The sequence below is a fragment of the Micromys minutus genome (genome assembly GCF_963924665.1).
Source record: "Micromys minutus genome assembly, chromosome: 9".
Classification (NCBI taxonomy): Eukaryota; Metazoa; Chordata; class Mammalia; order Rodentia; family Muridae; genus Micromys; species Micromys minutus.
In genome coordinates this window covers 41,168,388-41,189,618 of record NC_137978.1, presented here as the reverse complement: position 1 = coordinate 41,189,618, position 21,231 = coordinate 41,168,388, and the positions used below count along the sequence as shown (strand labels likewise).

The window sequence follows — 21,231 nt, the reverse complement described above, 5'->3', positions numbered from 1 at the left end:
CCCAAAGTGATTAATTTGTTGGATTCATTCCTTTTTGTTTGTTTTGTTTTTGTTTTTTGGCCTGAGGAACCTGTGTCATCCGTTACCAGCAGCCTTTGCTCTTTTAAGCTGTGGTCTGAAAGCAAATCTTGTTTTGAGTGAGGTCATCAAACAGTTCCAGGAACTATTTCAGTTGGTAATTTTGTGTTTCATCTTGCAGAGGATTATGTGAATGTATTTTTCCCCCTTTCTTAGAGAAGTAGTTGACTCAATGGTTCAGCATTTTAAAGTGACTATATTTGGAGACCGTAGACCAGTTTATGACGGAAAGAGAAGCCTTTACACAGCCAATCCACTTCCTGTGGCAGCGGCCGGGGTAAGACGTGTTTCTTTACAGTAAAGCTATACTTGTGTGGCACCTCCTTAATTTATTCTTTTCTAGATTTATTCATTCTTATTTCATGTGACTTTCTTATTTTATGGGTGTTTTGCCCGCATGTATGTCCATGCACCATGTTTGTACAATGCCTGAGGAGGCCAGAAAAGGACACCCGATCCCTTGTGACTGGGGTCAGAGTTGGTTGTATGCAGCCATGTGGGTGCTGGGAACCAAGCCTAGGTCCTCTGCAAGAACAAGTACTCTTAACCACTGAACCATCTTCTCAGCCCCTGTATCTCTCTTTAAATTATTTTACTACCATTTAAAATTACAGTCTGCTAATATGATCATTTTTAAACTTCTGTTGAAATAACTGCAGGTTTACAAAAAAAGCTTCAAGAACAGTGGCAGAGCACTTGTGTGCCCGTCTCTCCGACTCACCAATGCCTTTACCATTTGCTGCATTGATTTTAACATTTTTTCTTACTCTCCTTTGCTCTTTCATTATTGCTCGGTATATTGATATAAAGAAACACATATATACGTGCTTCCCTGTTCCTAATCCATTCACACTTGGGTTGCATACATTATGCTCATTAATCATACCTTAATATTGTTACAATAATGTTACAGATTTCCTAACAATATGGATAAAAGCTTTACTATAGTTACCAACTTAATTAAGTTTAATACTGACATAAGACCCTTTTTCTAATCCACACTCAATATTCTAGCGTTGCCCATTGTTTTAATTATGTTCTTTAGTGTCTTCCCCTCCCCTGATAGAAAATCTGGTCCAAGACTATGCTAACAGGCATCACATTGTCAGTCTCTAGTATGGAACTATTCCCTAGCCTCTGATGCAAACATGACTGAATATCACAGCCACATTATTCTTCAGACTGACCCTGAAGTGGATTTGACATCTCCTTCCCCCCAGTTATGTTTTGTTTATATATTTTTGGCCACAATATTACAAAAATATTTTAATCACTGGGGCTGTGCCCAGAGGTACATAGTTTATATTTGTTCCATTAATGGTAGTGTTAACTTTAACCACCTGGTTAGGCTGATTCCTGCCAGTTTTTCTTACAAGATACTCTCTTTCTCCTTGTATTTAATATCTTAAGGGGAAGTTTTTTTTTTTTTCGTTTTTATTTGTTTGTTTTTAACATGTAAAGTACAAGTAACATCTTACTTGTTTTAAAAGTACAATTCAGTGCTGTCAGGTACCTTTGCAGTGCCGTCTAACCATTGACACCATCCACCCCAGAGTTGTCTATCCTGTTACATTGAAACTCTGTTAAAATTGAAAACATTCTTTATTGCCCTTGCCTATCAACCCTTGGCAACTGGTATTCTCCTTTCTGTGTCTGACTTCAACACCACTAGGTACTTCACATACATGGAATCGTGAAACATTTACCCGTCTGTGGCTTGCTTATTTCACACAGCATTATGTCTTCAAATTATATCCATATTATAACATTTCTTTTTCAAGGGTAATAAGTCTACTACATTTACACAACACGTTATGTTTATCAGTTTTCTGCTGATAGACGCATTTAGGTCACGTTGTATGACCCAGGGCTGGACTTTGACCCTTTCTATGGAACAAGGCTGGCATCTTAACTTAAAATCCTCCTCCCTCTGCTTTCAAAGGAGCTGAGGTTGTACAGATGTACAACCAACTTCATTGTGGTTTAGAGTCCCTCCAAATTAGTGATATTGATGTTTTCACTGGTCATTTTATGTTCATTAAGATGTCCATTCAAATATTTTGTCCAGTTTTTAAAATAGGTTTTTTTGTTTTTGTAGTAAATGGTTACAGGAGTTTTTTTAATGGATGCTAACCCCTTTTCACATATATAGTTTACAAAGATTTATTTTTGACATTTTGTAAACTGTCTCTCCCTCCATCAGTTGTGCCCTTTGATGCACAGCATTTTGTTTTTATGTAAGAAATAACCTTTGAGGATTTTTTTAAAATGACTTATTTATCTTATGTATATGAGTACACTGTCACTGTCTTAAGATCTGATGCCCTCTTCTGGTTAAGACACACCAGAAGAGGGCATCAGATCTCATTACAAATGGTTGTGAGCCACCATGTGGTTGCTGGGAATTGAACTCAGGACCTCTGGAAGAGCAGTCAGTGTCTTAACCACTGAGCCATCTCTCCAGCCCAAACCTTTAAGGATCTATATCCTTATTTTTTTTTTTTTAGCAATTGGTGATTTATGCTTGAAAGGATTATTGTTTTCTCTATTTGTTTGAAATATGTTTGTATTAATTTGATTCTGTTTATGCTAGAGGGTTTTTTTGTTTTTTGTTTGTTTGTTTGTTTGTTTGTTTTGTTTTGTCTTTTTATCATTGTTGGAGTATTTTTGGTCTTGGGTTTTGTTGATGACCTGGAACTCTGTAGACCAGGCTACCCTTGGCCTTGAACTCACAGAGATCCACCTTCCTCTGCATCTTGAGTGCTGAGATTAAAGCTGTGTGCCACCACCTCCCAGCTGCCTCTGTTGCTGAGTGCTGGGGTCACGAGCACAAATCACTATATCTGGCTCATCCTTTTTGATCTTGGATTTATTAATCAACTGACTTTCCAGCCTCAGCCTCTCAAGTAGCTGAAATGATACCTTGATTATTTAGAATTTTAGAATGTCCCCCAATGTCAAGACTCCACCCCCCAATACACTAGCCGTGCCTTTCTTTTCTCTCTTCCAATCCATTCCCTGTAGGCAGGATTTAACCAGTTCCTTTGTTTCTGGTTCATGCTTCCTTCTTGTGTTTCTTTTTCGCTAAAGGAAGCAGATTCATGACTGTTTTCTCATTTTCCTCTCTTACAAAAGCCTTTGTCCTTCATAGTCTTTCATATTTGGGTTGTTCATTTAGTAATATAATATGACTGAGAAATGATCAGATAACAGTTCCAAAAAGATCTTTATTCTTTTTTTAACAGCTGCCAAAATGTTAGCATATTTAAGTAGTTTCCAGTGATTTAGAATGATCAATGTAACTGCCATGGATAAACTATGCATTTAAGTTTTTATAATTTTTATATTATGTATTTACTTTATGTCCCAATCACAACTTCCTCTCCCTCCTCTCCTCAGCCCCTCCTCCTCTCTACCCATTCACCTCATCCCTTTCTCCTCAGAAAAGGGGAAAAGTCCCATGGATATCAACCAGCCTTGGCAATTTTATTCTGTTAATTTGGCATTAAGATTTTAAATATTCTGTTGTTTTTTTATGTTAAGTTTAAAATAATTACATTTATCTCTTTCAATGTTTTACACTTGGTTCTCTTGCCATTAACAGGTAGATTTAGACGTTACTTTACCTGGGGAAGGTGGAAAAGATCGACCTTTCAAGGTGTCAGTCAAATTTGTGTCTCGGGTCAGTTGGCACCTACTACATGAAGTACTGACTGGACGGTCTCTGCCTGAGCCACTGGAATTAGACAAGCCAATCAGCACTAACCCGGTCCATGCCGTTGACGTGGTGCTCCGACATCTGCCCTCCATGAAGTAGGTGGTACTGGTTCTTTTTCCTCATTAGATCTTTAATATGAAGGGTTCCTTCCTAAGAGAGCAGTATATACCTTCCTTGGTTATCCTTTGTATGTTGTATGTTTTCCATTGAACTATAGTATCATGTACAATACCTATCACTAGTTTAGCTAATCTAATGAATTATTTTACAGAGTAATTCCTAACCTTCTTTTCTTAGGACCTATAAGTCTTGAATAACTGACATTTTCAGATATGCTATGAACTTAAGTCACCTGTTTTAAAAGGGATTTTTCATATTTTATACAATAGTCTCAGGTTGTGTTGAAACTGCTACTCTTGGGCTGGTGATGGGGACAGGGGTGGCGCATTTGCCCAGCATACTTGAGGTCCTGCATTCATTCAGGCTTCTGCAGAAGAACAAAGGAGAGGACCTATTTTTAACGTCACACTAGAATTTCCTATTTCTGGATTTAAATATGTCAAATATATGTCTTTGAACATATTTGCAGAAATAACTTACTCTTTAACATTTTAAAGTTACAATGTTCTTAGCTTATTTTTGGTAAAGCATTTTAAGGGACAAGTGAGATAGCACACACCTTTAATCCCAGCACTCAGTGAGCAGGAGCAGGCAGATCTCTGTGAGTTAGAGGTCAGCCTGGTCCACATTGTGAGTTCAAGGCTGTGGAGAGCTACACCATGAGACTATCTCTAAGGAAAAGAGTAAAATACATTTATATTGCTTTGTAAACTAACAGATTCTGAAAATAGACAATTTCAGAGAAGGCTGCTGATAAATTTCTTCACTTAGAATAGCTTTTGCTCTCATGTGTTTTTATGATTATAAGTATCATTATAATAAATTAATTGTCTTTGCTTTAGTGTCCCCTGTCCTGCAGATTTATATATTAGTATTAGAAGGAAAGGATTGAACATGCCATTTTAATTTTGTAGATATACGCCTGTGGGGCGTTCCTTTTTCTCAGCTCCAGAAGGATATGACCACCCTCTGGGAGGGGGCAGGGAAGTATGGTTTGGATTCCATCAATCTGTTCGGCCTGCCATGTGGAAAATGATGCTAAATATTGATGGTAAGGGAACTAAAACCATATTCTGAATTGGGTAGTCGATTTCTATATGGCATGTATGTACAGTAATATTTATACAGTTATATGTACTGGTATCTTAAAGTAATACTTGGATATATATATATATGAACGACAACCTAATGAAACCTGAATATTTCTATTATATTTCATTTATACAGAACTTGTGTGAGAACACTATCAAACTTGAAACAGGCACATGAAAATGTGTAAAAACCCTGATGTGATAGATCATTTGAGAATTTTATCTTATTCTGTTCTCTTTACCCTTAAGTCAACCTTTCATTTTAAAATTCATATCCTCAAGACAAAAGTGTCGGTCTTAGGGACCGTAACCAGGCGTCCCTGTTGGACTAATGCGCTGCTAATTGCGTTCTTATTTTTAGGTGCTTTCCTGCAACTATTCTTAAGCTTATATATAAGTACAGAGAATAATATGGCAAACTGCCATATGTATGTATTTATTATTCATTTTGTTAGAATTTTTCACTTTGGGTAGAAGACGTAAGGATTCTGTGTTATGTCCTATTTGGAGGCGGTACTGGGGGTCTAAATGGTGTGCAAAGATGAATCCATAGATGTCAGTGGGTTCGAAGGCCTCTCCTTTATGAGCCTGCGACTCAAACTTGGCAGTTACTGATGTGCTCCTGCTCCTTGCTCTCAGGACCTTCACTTCACTAGAGATTACAAACTGGAGACATTTCTCCTTCTATTCTTTTTGGATTCAGTGGAATTCTGAGGCACAGTATCTAGTTGATAAGTCACTGATACCTCTCTTGCTTCCTAGCACAGCAATATGTTCAAGTTTCATCATGTTTCTCGCTTAGTCTGTGGAATTAGCCATCCCTCCATGGATCCCTGGATCTTTCCAAATCAACACAGAATCGTCACATTTTTTTTCTTAGCAGTTTTGCCACCATAGATATAATGAGACACTGTTTAGCCTAGGGATATTTTTATTAACGTGCTATCTCCAAATATTATTTTACATACATTTAACGTATGTGTCTGGAGACAGACTGATAAGGCCGGGTGATGGTGGTGTACACCTCTAATCCTAACACCCAGGCGTCAGTGGCAGGTGGATCTGAGTTCGAGGTCAGCCTGGTCTACAGAGTGAGTTCCAGGGCAGCCAGGCAACACAGGGAGACCCTGTCTTGAAAAAAGCAAAAGAGAGTGAGTATTTCCAGATCCTCTCTATAAAGGTTACAATGGTTCCCATGCACTCGTCAGGAGACTTGCTTCCTCGTATGTGTGCTATCAAACTCTTAGGTTGTTGCCAATTAAAGTTGCTATTTTAAGTGGTTTTGTTGTCATTGTTTTATTTGTCATATTTTTTGGAAACAGGTTCTTATGTGGCTCAGCCCAGCGTGGAACTCACTGTATGGTCCACGATATTCTTGTGCTCCAACTCCAGCTGTAGAGTCATAGGCATGGATTGCTTACTGTGCCTGCCTCAAAATGAACCAAGTAGTCTTTCACTAATATGAGGACCACTTATGATTTATTCTTTTTTACTCTTACATTTATTGTTATTTTTAGGCACTGAGAATAAAGCCTAAGGCCTTGATATGGCTAGCCATTCACCTTAATAAACTGTTGGTTTGCATATTTTGTTCTTCCTTTCTTTTTAAATTTTATTTTGAGAATTTCATGAGTGTATAAGATGTATTTTGACTATATCTGCTCCTTATTTCCCACCCCCAGTTCTCCTGACACTCCGCCCCCCTCCCCCCTCTCTCTTTTTTCATAACCTACTGTTTTCACTTAGTGCTGTCACTCTGTGCAAGGGTAAGGGACCCTCCAACTGGAGCCACATGTGCCCCAGTGAAAACTACTCTTCCTCTTCCAGCAGCCTTCAACTGCCTGTCATTCCTCAACTAGCGGTAGGCCTCCATAGCTCTGTGACTGACTCCGTCTTGTATAAGTAACCACAGTTGCTGTAAGTGTGTCTTAGTCAGGGTTTCTATTTCTGCACAAAAGATCATGACCAAGAAGCAAGTTGGGAAGGAAAGGGTTTATTCAGCTCACACTTCCATATCACTGTTCATCACCAAAGGAAGTCAGGACTGGAACTCAAGCAGGTCAGGAAGCAGGAGCTGATGCAGAGGCCATGGAGGGATGTCACTTACTGGCTTGCTTCCTGTGGCTTGCTCAGCTTGCTTTCTTATAGAACCCAGGTCTACCAGCCCAGGGATGGCAACGCCCACAATGGGCTGGGCCCTCCCCCTTGATCACTAATTGAGAAAATGTCTTACAGCTGGATCTCATGGAGGCATCTCCTCAACGGAGGCTCCTTCTCTGTGATAACTCCAGCTTGTGTCAAGTTCACAGAAAACCAGCCAGTACAAAGTGCATGGCCATGCTATATCCACACGTCTGCATTTCACACTACTCTCTCCCCCACCCCCAGCTCCTGCAGTTTTCTCTACCCTCTCTTGTGGTATTCTGAGTTGATATGGAGGTCCCTTTCAGTGCTGAGTACTCTGCCACTGAGTCTCAGCACCTAGACAAGTTAGGAGTCTTGCATTAGCTGCTGCCAAATGCAGAAAGAAGCTTTACTGATGACAGTTTATAATTAAACTTTTGCTTGTCTTTTGATCTTTGGAATAGGGGGTGGTTGTTTTGGTTTTGTTGTTTTCAGACACAGAAGTTTGCTTGTTGGCCTACCTTGTGACATCCATGATAATGGTACCCATGCTTTCAAGACCGTTCTTACTGAATGTTTTATGATACAGTCTTTAGAAGTACTGTGCCTAATCCAGCATGTAAGAAGACAGGGTATTTTTACTAAGATCTCATTATTTTAACACTTAAGTTAGAACAAATTGGCTTCTAGAAGGTGTTTAGTCTAGCCTTCAACCCACAAACATACGATATACTTGTATTTATATATACTTATACAGAAAAGTTTTCAAGCTTTCCTTATATACAGCTCACTCTTTTGGTATTCCAGGGCATCTCCTGCAATCTGTTGGTATTGAATGGGTTTGACATTTAATGGTGCTTATTTAATATATATTTTTTAAAGATTTATTTATTTATTTTATGTAAATTCACTGTCACTGTCTACATGCACACCAGAAGAGGGCATTGGATCCCATTACAGATGGTTGTGAGCCACCATGTGGTTGCTGGGAATTGAACTCAGGACCTCTGGAAGAGCAGTCAGTGCTCTTAATCACTGAGCCATCTCTCCAGCCCCTATTTAATATCTAATATAACTGGTTCTTAAGGCTTTTAACTAACATATGTGATTTTTAAATCTGCTTTATGAATTGAATTCCATACTTTGAGTAATTTTTAAAGTGATTTTCTTGACTTATCTACGTTACAGTCATGTGGCCTCCACAGAGTAATGGATTTACCTTTATTTAAACCTGTTAGATTGTATTGACTAATTTAGATACAGTAGTAGCAAAGAGCAGTGATTATCCTCTACTTTTCCTTCATTTTAGGACAAGTGTTTCCAGTGTTTCTCTAATAAATAGTATGCACATAAGCATGTTTTTATTGTTGTTTGGAGCACTTGTTCTGTTCCTGTTAAGGAGCATTGTCCTATTTCCATAAAGACTTTAATCCAAACTGTATGGAAAGGGGCGGAGAGAGGGCTCCTTCATAAGAACATGTGTGCTCTTCAGAGGACGACTGGTCCATTGCCAGCAGACTGGTCAGCCTCACAAGCACCTGGCCCTTCATCTCCAGGGAATCCAGAGTCTCTTCAGACACGTGTAGCCACACACACACACACACACACACACATACACACACACAATATGTTTTAAATTTTGCTGTATGCCTCTTTAGTGTTTATAGAGCAACTGATGACAACAGCTCTTAAAAAAAAAAAAAAAACTAGCTTCTTTTAATGAAACTGGATTCTGTTTGAATCCTTTTTGAATTGAAATGTCCAGGGAAGATTCACGTGGCTTCTCTTTCTATAAAAGCCTTTTTCAATTTTTGATACCAACATCATATTTCATTTACAGTTTTTGAATATTTTCCATTTTCTAAAGTTTGCAACAATTTTAAAGCAGTAATAAAACCATCAGCTCTCCCAGTTATTCCACTTCTGGGCATATACCCCAAAGATGCTCCAACATACAATAAGGACACATGCTCCGCTATGTTCATAGCAGTCTTATTTATAATAGCCAGAAGCTGGAAAGAACTCAGATGTCCTTCAGTAGATGAATGGATACAGAAATTGTGGTATATTTACACAATGGAGTACTACTCAGCTATTAGAAACAATGACTTTATGAAATTCCTAGGAAAATGGATGTATCTAGAGGATATCATCCTGAGTGAAATAACCCAGTCACAAAAGAACAGACACAATATGCAGTCACTGATAATTGGATACTAGCCTTAGAAAGCTCTGAATACCCAAGAAACAACTTACAGACCATATGAAGCTAAGAGAGAGAGAGAGAGAGAGAGAGAGAGAGAGAGAGAGAGAGAGAGAGACCAAAAAGTGGAAGCCTCAGTCCTTCTTAGAAAAAAAAATAAGTGTATAGCACCCTCTCAGAGTGGGGTACACCTAGACCTTAAATCATTAATAACTCAAGAGCTGAAAAGATAGCCTTGTGGCAATTTTTGGCATTTCAAAATCATTATGTTTAATCTTTACACACCAAGAAAACTTTGTCTATTTACATGTTACATTTCGTTTTATATGTACTTTATGATCATTGTAACTAGTAAGATTTCAATGCATACTATCAAACCTTTAAAAACAATCAAGTACTGACAAAAATATATTCTTATATATTTACGCTAAAATGCTTTTAATAATCTGTACATGTATCTCTGTTGTTGTTTTTTTTTTTTTTTTAAATAAAGTTGTAAGAAAAAAAAACCCATCAGCTCTTTCTGGAGTAGGAGTCACTGAAAAACTGTGAGCTGGTTTGTTTTGTTTCCTTTTGGTTGGTGGGCGGTTCCTTTAAAACTTCCTCTATCTACCATATGAAAATCAGTGTTGTGGGCTGGAGAGGTGGCTTACCAGCTAAGAGCACTGCTTCCTCTTCCAGAGGACGCTGGTTCAATGCCTGCCACCCACATACAACTGTCATGCAACATACAACTGTCAGGTCCAGGAGATCCGGCACACTCACACAGACACCGGTGCAGGCAGCACCCCAATGCACATAAAATAAAAATAAATAGATCACTTTTTAACTTAATGAATGAATTAAAAAATCAGCATCCAGGCTGTCTCTAATTACTTTGACAAGTCACATTTATTTACTAATAAAATTTTTATTTTACCCATGTTTTATTGAATGTGTAGAATTTTATAAAACGGTTTTTACTGTCTCAAACCTTTTCTCTGTATGTGGTTTCCCCTAGGTTTTACTTTTGTATTTGTGCATTTTTTCCCCTTTTTTCCTATTTTATTAGTGGCTGGTAGTTTAGTGAGCTGATTTTTTTTAAACTTATTTTCACCTGCATGTATGTTTATGGTCTGCTTGTATGCGTGTTGCCCTTGGAGATCAGAAGATGGTGTCGGGTCCCCTGGACTGGAGTGACAGATGCTTATGAGCCTCCATGTGGGGGCTGGGATTCAAACCTGAAACTGCTGCAAGAGCACCCAGTGTCCTTAATCACTGAGCCATCTTTCCCAGCCCCCGATCTTTTATTCCCCAGCAGAAGAGCTAATATTTGTTTATTTATTCTAGTTCTTCTAGCTTTGCTTCCTATCATTTTTTTCTTTCACCTTATAAGGTTTTCCTTCTCTGGTTAGCTAAATTAAAGTTGTTTCCCTACCTTTTAAAACCACTTAGGAACTTCTTTTTTTTTCCTCATTAATAAAAATATTCAAAAACTATGAATTTTCTTCTGATCACTGAACTTTACTGCACAGCCTCTGAGGTGCGTTTTCATTACATAGTTTTCCAGGAACTGCAACCTTCATTTGTATTATACCTCTAATCCACATTTTTTCCACAATTATTTATTTATTTTTATTTACTTTACCCAATCACAGCCTCCCTCCTTTCTCTCCTCCCAGACCGACCCTTAAAAATTCCTCCCCAGATATCCCTTCCTCTTCTCCTCAGAGAAGGGGAAAGCCTCCCCCCCTTAGGTACCACCCCACCCTGGGACATCTACTCACAGCAGGACTAGGCACATCCTCTCTTGTTGAGGCCCAACCAGGCAGTCCAGGTAGGGAAAGAGTGTTCTGTGGCAGACAGGAGAGTCAGAGATAGTTCCCGATCCAATTGTTAGAAGACCCGCATGAAGACCAAACTGCCCATCGGCTACAAAAGTGTATGGAGCCTAGGTCTAGCTCCCACATGCTCTTTGGTTGGTGATTCGGTCTCTGTCAGCCCTGCTGGGCCCAGGTGGGCCGACTCTGTAGGTTTTCTTGATCCCTCTAGCTCTCCATCCCTGACTCTTCCACAAGACCCCCCAAGCTCCATCCAATGTTTGGCTGTGCATCTCTCATCCGTTTCCCTCCGCTCCTGGAAGAAGTCTCCGGAGACAGTTATGCTAGGCTCCTGTCTGCAAGCATAACAAAAGTATCCTTAATAGTGTCAGGGGTTGGCTCTCTCGCAAGGGATGGGTCTTAAGTTGGGGCAGTCATTGGTTGACTGTTCCATCTTTATCCCTGTGTATCTTATAGGCAGGACAAATTTTGGGTTGAAGGTTTTGTGGATGAGCTGACGTCCCCCTTTGTCCACTGGAAGTCATACCTGACTAACAGAGGGGGGCCACTTCAGTCTATGTCCCCTACTAGTAGGAATCTCCGCTAGGGTCTCCCCCATAGATTCCCATACCTTCCCCTCCAATCCAGATTGTTAAAGAGACTTTAAAAGTTTTTAAATTAATGTTCTTATGTATTCCTTCAAGAGTCTTCTTAAATTTTACATTAAGTTCTGGTTTTTTTTTTTTTTCTTTTGTTATAAATTTCTAGTTTCAATAAGTTGTTGATCAGAGAATGTACAACTTTTTTGTTGTTTTGAAGGTTTACGACTCAGTCCTCAGATTTGGTTTGGTGGGTGTTTGTTTGGTTGGTTGGTTTTTGGTTTTTCAAGACAGGTTTTTTTTTTTTCCATGTCTGTCCTATAACTCAGTCTGTAGACCAGACTGGCCTTAAACTCATAGAGATCTGCCTGACTCTGCCTCCAGAGCTCTAGGACTAAAGGTGTGCCACCATCACAACCCCACTGTGTTTATCTTTTTATATCCAATAATTTCTGCTTTCTAAATGCTATGGCTACTGACTCATGTGGCTTTCTTTTTATATTTTTTGGGCAAGTTTGACATTCTTTTATTAAAGGATCACAATTCAAGCAAGCAGTTACAAAAAAATGAGTTTGAAAGTTTTACCTCCATGGATGTCTATGCATAATGGGCATGGCTGGTTCGCAGAGGCAAGAAGAGGGCATCAGATCCCGCGGTACGAGACTTTCATTAGCCACCACGTGGGTGCTGGAAATTGAGCCAGGCTCCTCTGCAAGAGCAGTTAGTTTTCCTAGCTGCTGAGCCATCTCTCCAGCCCATAGAAACATCCTGATGTATTATAGAATGGTTTTGCTCTGTAGGTCAGTAGTGCTTGCTTTGATGACATTTTGTTTTGCTCTGTTTAATAGATGGACTAAGCCAGACAAATAGGAAGTTCTTGATTTATCAATTTGTGTCATTCCCACCCCCACCCCCCCATTGCCTTTTCAATTTTTAAAGGGTGTGTATTCTGTGGGTTGTCTGGGATTTTTGTTTATTTTTGAGACAGGGTTTTATGTAACTCTTATGTCTGATCTTCAGGTGCTACAGTTACAGGCCGAAGTGCACAGCCCTGGTTTATTCGGTCTTACAGTGGTAGCTGCAATACTAGAAAGGCTTCCTCCTTCTTTCTTCTGCTTTTTGACTCTGTGGTTTGTTTGTTTTTGAGATAGGGAATGGATTTTTACCCCTGGCTGGCTTGGAACTTGCTATGTAAACCAAGTTTGCCTTGAACTCACAAAAATCTCCCTTCCTCTGTCTCCCAAGGGCTAGGGTCAAAGTTGTGCTCTGATGAGCACTACTGCTGACCCATTTTACCAGCCCCAATTTTGCCTAAATTTCTTAACTTTGAATCATACCTATTACTAAATATGTGCTACAACCGTTTAGTTTATTCTGCTTTTTCTATTTTCTCTTGCTTATTCGTATGTGATGGTCTCTCACCCTTAGAGCATGTAATGGTGTCCCGTCTGTCACCCATGTTCACATTTGTCTGCATCTTATGGCTGCCACTGAACCCGCTAGAGCGTCTGGCCAGCTCCTTCACTGGAGTTTGGCTTGTCACTTGTTGATTCCAGTTCAACCTCAAGTTGTTTCTTCCCCAAGGATTTGTCTGAGTGAGATCTGAGTTCATGCATCTTATAGATGGCTTCCTCCCTAAAGGACTGCTCGGCCACGTACAAAATTGCCATAATCGCATGCCTTTAGTCCCAGCACTCGGAAGGCTGAGCGGGAGGATTGCTGAGAACTCCAGAGCAGCCGAGGTACAGAATGCGTTCTAACCATCTCGTGCTACCCTGTAAGCCCTCGCCTCAAGAAACTTAAGGAAGAATAATTTTAATGCTCACCCATTGTACTTCTTACTGCCCCTTCTGTGGTGTGTGCTTATTATATTGACAGGTCAGATCTGCCTTAAGATCTTTTTGTTTTGAGGGAGGTGTTGTGATTGTTTTACTGTGTCAGTGTAAGTCCATGCTCTGGCACATGTGATGGTCAGAGAATGTGTGGGTCCTGGAGATAGAACTCAGGTCACCGGGCACAGTGGCAAGCACCTTTACCTGCTGTGCCATCTCACCAGCCCTCCTCCTTGAGTTCTTAGATCTTCCCACGATTTCATTGAGATCTTTCTAGTGGGTCATGGTAGCGCATGCCTTTAGTCCTGGCACTGAGGAGGCAGGACAGGCAGACCTCCAGACTGCGTTCCAGGCCAGCCAAGGCTACGTGGTGAAATCCTGGCTCACAGAAAAATAACAAAAATTCAATGACAGGAAGAAAGAAAAAATAAATTTAATATAGTTTTACCCCTAAGGACTTTGATGTTTTAAAATAATTTTCACCAACTTTGTCATATGCCTCGTTCATTTGTCGGGTATAATGCATGACTTCGCTTCTTGGTATTTTTTTATTTGAAAGCAAAGTCTCACTGCATAGTGTGGCTCAAGTTGTTTCCCAACTCTCTATCCTTCTGCCTCAGCCTTCCAGGTGTCAAGTGCTGGGATTATAAGATGTGCCTCTAGGTCTAGCTTTACAGTTTTTAGATACTCGCTCTGTATGGATAATTACTCTCTTTCTGTAGCTTATATTTGAATGAGATGTACTCTCTGAAACCACTGTTAGAAGATGGTAGGAGGAACATTAGTTGTACCTTAGTAGGGAGATAAATGTCCAGCTTTCTCTGCTTGAAGACTCCATCCAAAAGAGTGGAGGGACTCGTTCCTGTCTCTACTGTGAAAGCCCCTGCTCTCGTGGGGCTTTCTGTGCCGTGAGCGCTGCGCTCCAGCTGTGAGTTCCTCTGGGTTGCCATTGGTTTATACCTTTCCTACCCAGTTGAAATGATTTCAAATTAAGAGATTACAAAGCAATCATAACCGGTTCACCTTTAGAAAAGTAGTCTTTCCTTCTGGGACTATCGATTTTTAAACTACTCTTCATAGACCCTGAGGACATGATTTTATACATCCTTTCTCTTTTTCTATCTGAGAGTCCCCCGTTCCATTTCAGTTCCAGACATGCCTTTTAAGACAGGACACTTCCTTTCTCGAAGTGAAAAGTACCGTTTCCCCATAGATTTCCTTATACCTGTCCTTCTGCACTGTTCAGATAGGATTGTCTGTATAGATGTTGCTAGTCCCGAATAATCAGGGCCTTTTTTACTTACAGTGTGGCATTTTCTGGGGGTTTTGATCACTTAATCTTATTACTTTTCTTAATACTCTCTCTGTTGATCTGTACAGTATCTTGAAAAAAGATGAAGAAATTGGGAGTAAATTGTTATGTTTCTACCAAAACTTAAAAGTTTAGCTTCCAAGATTAATAAAGGATTTCTAAATAACCCATTGGTCAAAGAAATCACAAGGGAAATTTGAATTTTGAACAAAATGATAGTTAATTATATATATATTTATATTTATACAGGTATGATTGATTTAAGCAATGCTTAGAAAAAAATTAAAGCTTTAATGACCTGCTAGAACAGAAGCATCAGTAACCCAAGTATTTATCTAAAAAATGTTAGAAAATTAAATGCTAAGAGACTAGAAGGAAATAAATAAAAGCAGGAGTTAATGAACTGAAAAGGAAACTTAACCCTGTCAGTAGGAAGATGTCACAGGTTTCTAAAAAAGGTAGTGATGTGATCATGTTTGTTTTCCAGAAAGAGACCTCTGGCAGCAGTTTGGAGACTAGATAGAGGAAAAAGGCTAATCTGAGAAGCCAGTTAAGGGGCTTTTCATTCACTAGTTCAGGTAAGAGATGGTGATGGTCTAATGTGGGATGGAGAGAGAGAAAGGACATATTCCAAGTATTGAGCTGGAAAAGAAAACAGACTTAAGAACCATGTCCAGAAAAGCAAAATCTTTGGGTATAGTGACCAACACATAGAACTGATTAGAAATATACAGATGAGAAATACCAAGTTTTTAAAGAAAGTATACTTGCAAATAAACTATAAGCCTGGTGTATCAGATATATCAAGAGTTCATCCACAGAAGCAGAACTGGTCAGAGATACAGAGAGATTTGTCTGTACAACTGTAGTAAAGCTAACCTGAAACCTTAGAGAAGGTGACAAGGACAGAAGTCTTAGACTTCTAAGCTCTTGTACATAGATGAAATTTCTTCTTTCCTTCTCCCTTGGGGAAGTCTCAACCTTGATTTTTAGGCCTTTCAACCAATTGCATCGGGCTCGTCCAAATTATCCTAGATAATGTCCCTTATGCTCAGTCACCTGATTATAACTTACCAGCAACACTTACATTAGTGCTTGGATGAATAAGTAACAATCAATGGTTGTTAGCCCAGCCAAGTTGACCCTTAAAATAAAAATATAAACTGAATATGGTAGACTTAACCTGTAAGCCCAGTACTGAAGAGGCTGAGGCAGAGATGGTTCTTTTAAGTGTGAGACCAGTCTGGGCCACATAGTGAGTTTGCAGACAGCTTGGGTTACAGAGTAAGACTCTTATCTTTTTTTTTTTTTTTTTTTTTTTTTTTTTAGCACCAATCAATAGTTGGCTTAAATTTTTCTATGATTATTTAATCATTAAAAAATTTTTAGTTACATTGACTGGTATATTCTAAAGTAGCCTTTTTTTCCTGTTTTTGGTGTTTAGTGATTTTTTTTTCTGTCATTGCTATTGTTCTAAAATTCTGTAGTGGTTTTTTAAAAAATTTGTACTTTTAAAATTTTTGTCTATTAATCTGTCGTAGAGGGTGCTGAAAGTCAGAATGCTAAATCAAGCATAGTGACCCACACTTGTAATCCCAGGGCTCAAGAGTGAACAGGATCTGGGGTTTAAGGTCACCCCAACCTACAGAGACTTTGAGATCAACTGAGCCAAATAATGAGACCTTGTCTTTTAAAACAAACAAATACTAGTGTGGTGTTGCTTGTCTGTAGTCCTAGCACTTGTGAGACCGAGGCAGGAAGGACGAACTCCAGGCCAGCTGGACTACATAATGAATTCCAGGCCAGCCTGGAATTTAAGTCTCTAAGAGTAATATTGCACATAAAAACAGAAAGGTAAGGACTAATACCAGGAGGAATTACAGTATTTAAGGAAGTAAGAAAACAAATGAACCAAGACTGATTGTTAAAAGCAGTATGGGAACAAAAAGAAAAAAAAAAGTAAAAAACAGGTCAAAGTTGAAGCCAACAGTATATTCAAACATTAGATGATTTCAACTAAATAAGACCATTTGCAGGAAATCAAGAAGAAAGAATATCAGTGACTAGGATTTTTAGTCACTGTGTGTTTTCTAACTTCTTACAGGATTCATTCTATTTGTTGCTTCCTTAAGAAGCCGTGTTTCTCTCCCAATCCAGCCAGCCCCCAGTCTGAGTTAGTTATCTGTCTTCCATATTCCCATAGCACAGTGCGCTTCCCCTACAATAGCATGCACTAACCTGAGATAGGACAGTTTGTTGTTCTGTGTCCCCTATAAAATGGACATACAGAGCACTGTCACTCTCCAGTGAACTCTCAGTACCTAGCATAACTCCCACAAAGCAAGCAGTGAACACATCTGTGAGTGTGGAGAAGGAAATGAGCTTGAAAACCCAGAAATATTTACAGAACAAAGTGATATCCACACTGAATAAACAATAGGAAAAAGACAGGTAATTTAGATTAAAAAGCAGATACCCAAGAATAGATTTTTCTGAAGTCAGTAAAATACAATATTTTACTGAAAGACATAAAGCAATGCTCCAAAAACAAAAAAGACTTAAATCATGTTATATTTATTTAGAAATCCTAAGATGTCATTTAACCCAAAAATCAACTTGTAAGTACAATACTAAATAAAATCCAAATGGGATATGTTATGATACTTTATAAGTCCGTTTGGATTTGTCTTTTTTGAAACAGGCTTTCATTATGTAACCCAAACTGTCCCAGACTCTCTACATAGACCAGATTGGCCTCTGCCTTCCAAGTGCTGGGATTAAAGGGTTCCACCATCACACCCAGAGTGATAAAGCCGTGTTCGTGTAGAAAGATAATGACCGTGAGAAACCAATAGTTTTAAAGAAAAAGGAATTGTCCTATTATGAAACTGTAACATTTCTAGCACAGTGCTGCGCAGGTAGGGCAGGCAGATCAACATGTCGAGAGGACCTGGAAGCAGAGCATCTGTGTATTGATGGGATATTGTAAATGTCTTAGGTGGCATTTCAAGTTAATGGAAACAAAGTAAAAGAATAAGTTATATTTAAACAGTTGTAACTATTTTGAAAAAAAATAATTGGATCCATCTCACATCTCATAAAATTTATTTCTGTGTGAACTATAATCCTAAATAAGAAAGGCAAAATGTGAAGTTATTTTAGCAAAAAGAAGGAGTCCTAAGTCTGAACAAAATACAAAATGTAGTCAATACAGGAAAATCCTAGAGACAGGAGAAGACACAATAAAGAACCATCCACATGGTCCAGTGAAGGCTCCTTTTCCCAGTGTAAGGGAATGCCAAGGCGCTGAGGTGGGAGAAGGTGGTTGGGAGGGAGCACCTTCATGAAAGCAAGGAAAGGAGGAGGAGGATGAGAGTGGGGAGAAATAGGATAACATTTGGAATGTAAATACAGAAAATAGCCAATAAATAAAAGAAAATACCCAATCAGATTATGTGAATTAATTTCACAAACTACTATACACGATACATTTTATCCAAGTTTTTATAGAATGGGGAAAATTTGTAGAGTACACTCTTTCACACTTTGTACAACTTAATAAAAGTTGTACCTTCACTCTTTTAGGACACTAAATTGTTTTCTAGACACATGTTGTTGATTTTAAATTATATAAATGAGATTAGGCTAATGAGTAAAAGAAAATAAAATGCCATAAAAATAAAATTCAACTTCCACATCCCAAAGAAAATGTAATTTAATAAATAATACAAATATGGAAAGAAAAAAAAAAAAAAGAGCCGTCCACACAAGAATGAAGACCTGAGTTTCCATCCCCAGCATCCAAGATTTAAAAAGCCAGGTGTGGTGGCATGTACCTGGAATCCCATTGTGTCTGGTTGTCTTTTTATTTGGTTGGTTGACTGGTTGGTTGGTTGGTTGGTTGGTTTGGTTGGTTGGTTTTTCAATACAGGGTTTCTCTATGTAACCCTAGCTACTGTCAAACTCACTTTGTAGACTAGGCTGGCCTCTAACTCAGGAATTCTGCCTCTGCCTCTCAAGTTATAGGAATAGAGGTGTGTGCCACCACTGCCCAGCATTTGTAATCTTATTGCTGGAGAGCCAGAGAGGTCAGGAAGCAGGGTCTGCTTCAGAGGCCATGGAGGGATGTTACTTACTGGCTTGCTTCCCCTGGCTGGCTTAGCCTGCTTTCTTATAGAACCCAGGTCTACCAGCCCAGGAATGGCACAACCCACAATGGGCTGGGCCCTCCCCCATTGATCACTAGTTGAGAAAATGCTTTACAGGCGAATCTCATGGAGGCATCTCCTCAACTGAGGCTCCTTTCTCTGTGATGACTCCAACATGTGCCTTATTCATTCCCAAGATCTAAATAACCTTAAGAGTCAGTCTTTACAAAATCTTACATATTAAAATTTCAATCCCTTTAAAATATCCAATCTCTTTTAAAATTCAAAGTCTTTTTTTCAATTAAAAGTCTCTTAACTGTGGTTCCTTTAAGAGGGAAAAATATCAGGGCACAGACACAATCAAAAGCAAAATCAAACTCTTAACTGTCCAATGTCTGGGATCCACTCCCAATCTTCTGGGCTCTTCAAGGGCTTGGGTCACCTCTCCAGCTCTGCCCTCTGTAGCACACACCTTGTCTTCTAGGCTCCAGCTGCCTGTTCTCCACTGCCACTGCTGCTTCTCTCGGCGGTCACCCCATGGCACTGCATCTCCAAAACCCTGCTGTCTTCCGCTGCAACTAGGTTTCCCCAATAGCTTCTCACAGGCTTTTCTTCATGGCCCCAAGCCTCAACTCCTCTGCATGACCCCTTCAATCCTGGGGCATTAGTTGCAACTGAGGCTGCATTTTCACCAATGGCCTTCCATGGCCTCTCACAGTGCCAAGCCTCAGCTTCTCTTTATGACCCCATCATTCTTCAAAACAGTACCACCTGGGTGAGTCTTACACATTACCAAGTCCAGCCACAGCACAAAGTACAACCTTGGCTATCTCTGGAACACAGCCTCTTTGTGCTCTCAGAAAACACATCCCAGAAGATTTCGCCTCAATAATGCTGGTCTCTCTTTTTCTTTTCTTTTCTTTCTTTCTTTTTTTTTTTTTTTTTTTTTTTTGAGATTTATTTATTTATTTATTATAAGTACACTGTAGCTGTCTTCAGACACCACCAGAAAAGGGCATCAGATCCCATTACAAATGGTTGTGAGCCACCAGGTGGTTGCTGGGAATTGAACACAGGACCTCTGGAAGAACAGTGTTCTTAACTGCTGAGCCGTCTCTCCAGCACCTGCTGGTCTCTTCTAATCACCACTAATTTCTTGGCTCCAGCTGACCAGCATCAATAGTCCCAGTAATGCAAAGGTTTTGCTTTAGTAGTTCTGGTATCTTGTTAATCACAGCTGATTCTTCAGCCCCAGCTAACCAAAACCACAGAATTTTCATTATCAAAACAGCAACAGCCCTGATAGGAGTCTTTAATCTTCCCTCTGAAGTTTCACAAGCCAGGCCTCCATCTTCTGCACTGTTCTCCACATTATCTTCTGAGCTCCTACAGAACATCCCACAGAGCTCTTAATATTCCAATGGCTCTTCTAAAGTTCCAAAGTTCTTCCACAGTCCTTCCCAAAACATGGTCAGGTTGTCATAGGAATACCCCACTATGCTGGAACCACCTTGTGTTAGTTAGGGTTTCTATTCCTGCACAAAACATCATGACCAAGAAGCAAGTTGGAGAGGAAAGGGCTTATTCAGCTTATACTTCCATTTATCACCAAAGAAAGTCAGGACTGGAACTCAAGCAGGTCAGGAAGCAGGAGCTGATGCAGAGGCCATGGAGGGATGTTACTTACTGGCTTGCTTCCCCTGGCTTGCTCAGCCTGCTTTCTTATAGAATCTAGGTCTACCACCCAGGGATGGCACAACCCACAATGGACTGGGCCCTCCCCCCTTGATCACTAGCTGAGAAAATGCCTTACAACTGGACCTCATGGAGGCATTTTCTCAACTGAGGCTCTTCTCTCTGTGATGACTCCAGCTTGTGTCAAGTTGATACAAAACCAGCCAGTTCATCACCCATTCCCCCATCACCTCTACCTTTCCTCCTCACATTCCCCTTCCCTGCGGCATCATAATTATATTTATTTATTGTGAGGTGAGAATGTGTGCTAGGGTCATGTTTTAGAAGTCAGAAGACAACTTATGGAAGTCAGTCTTTCCACCAAATAGGTTCCTGGGATGGAACATGTGTGGTCAAGGTTGGCAGCGAGTGATTACCTGCAAAACTGTCTCACTGGCCCACCACTGAAACTCAGACATTGCCTGTGATCGGTCAGAAGCTGAAATAACTGTGAAAGAATTATTATAATGTAT

The 21,231-nt window shown here is 39.6% G+C and overlaps 1 protein-coding gene across 1 annotated transcript in view; it reads left to right on the top strand.

The window, feature by feature from the left end:
* The window catches only part of LOC308424874 (protein argonaute-3), a gene marked incomplete at both ends in the record, with an annotated part of 71,476 nt that overhangs the window by 16,938 nt on the left and 33,307 nt on the right, over positions 1–21,231 (top strand). The window contains 3 exons of the mRNA XM_080922062.1: positions 235–355; positions 3,683–3,891; positions 4,831–4,967. Of these exons, the coding sequence (XP_080778188.1) occupies positions 235–355; positions 3,683–3,891; positions 4,831–4,967 (467 nt within the window). The remainder of the gene's footprint in view (positions 1–234; positions 356–3,682; positions 3,892–4,830; positions 4,968–21,231) is intronic.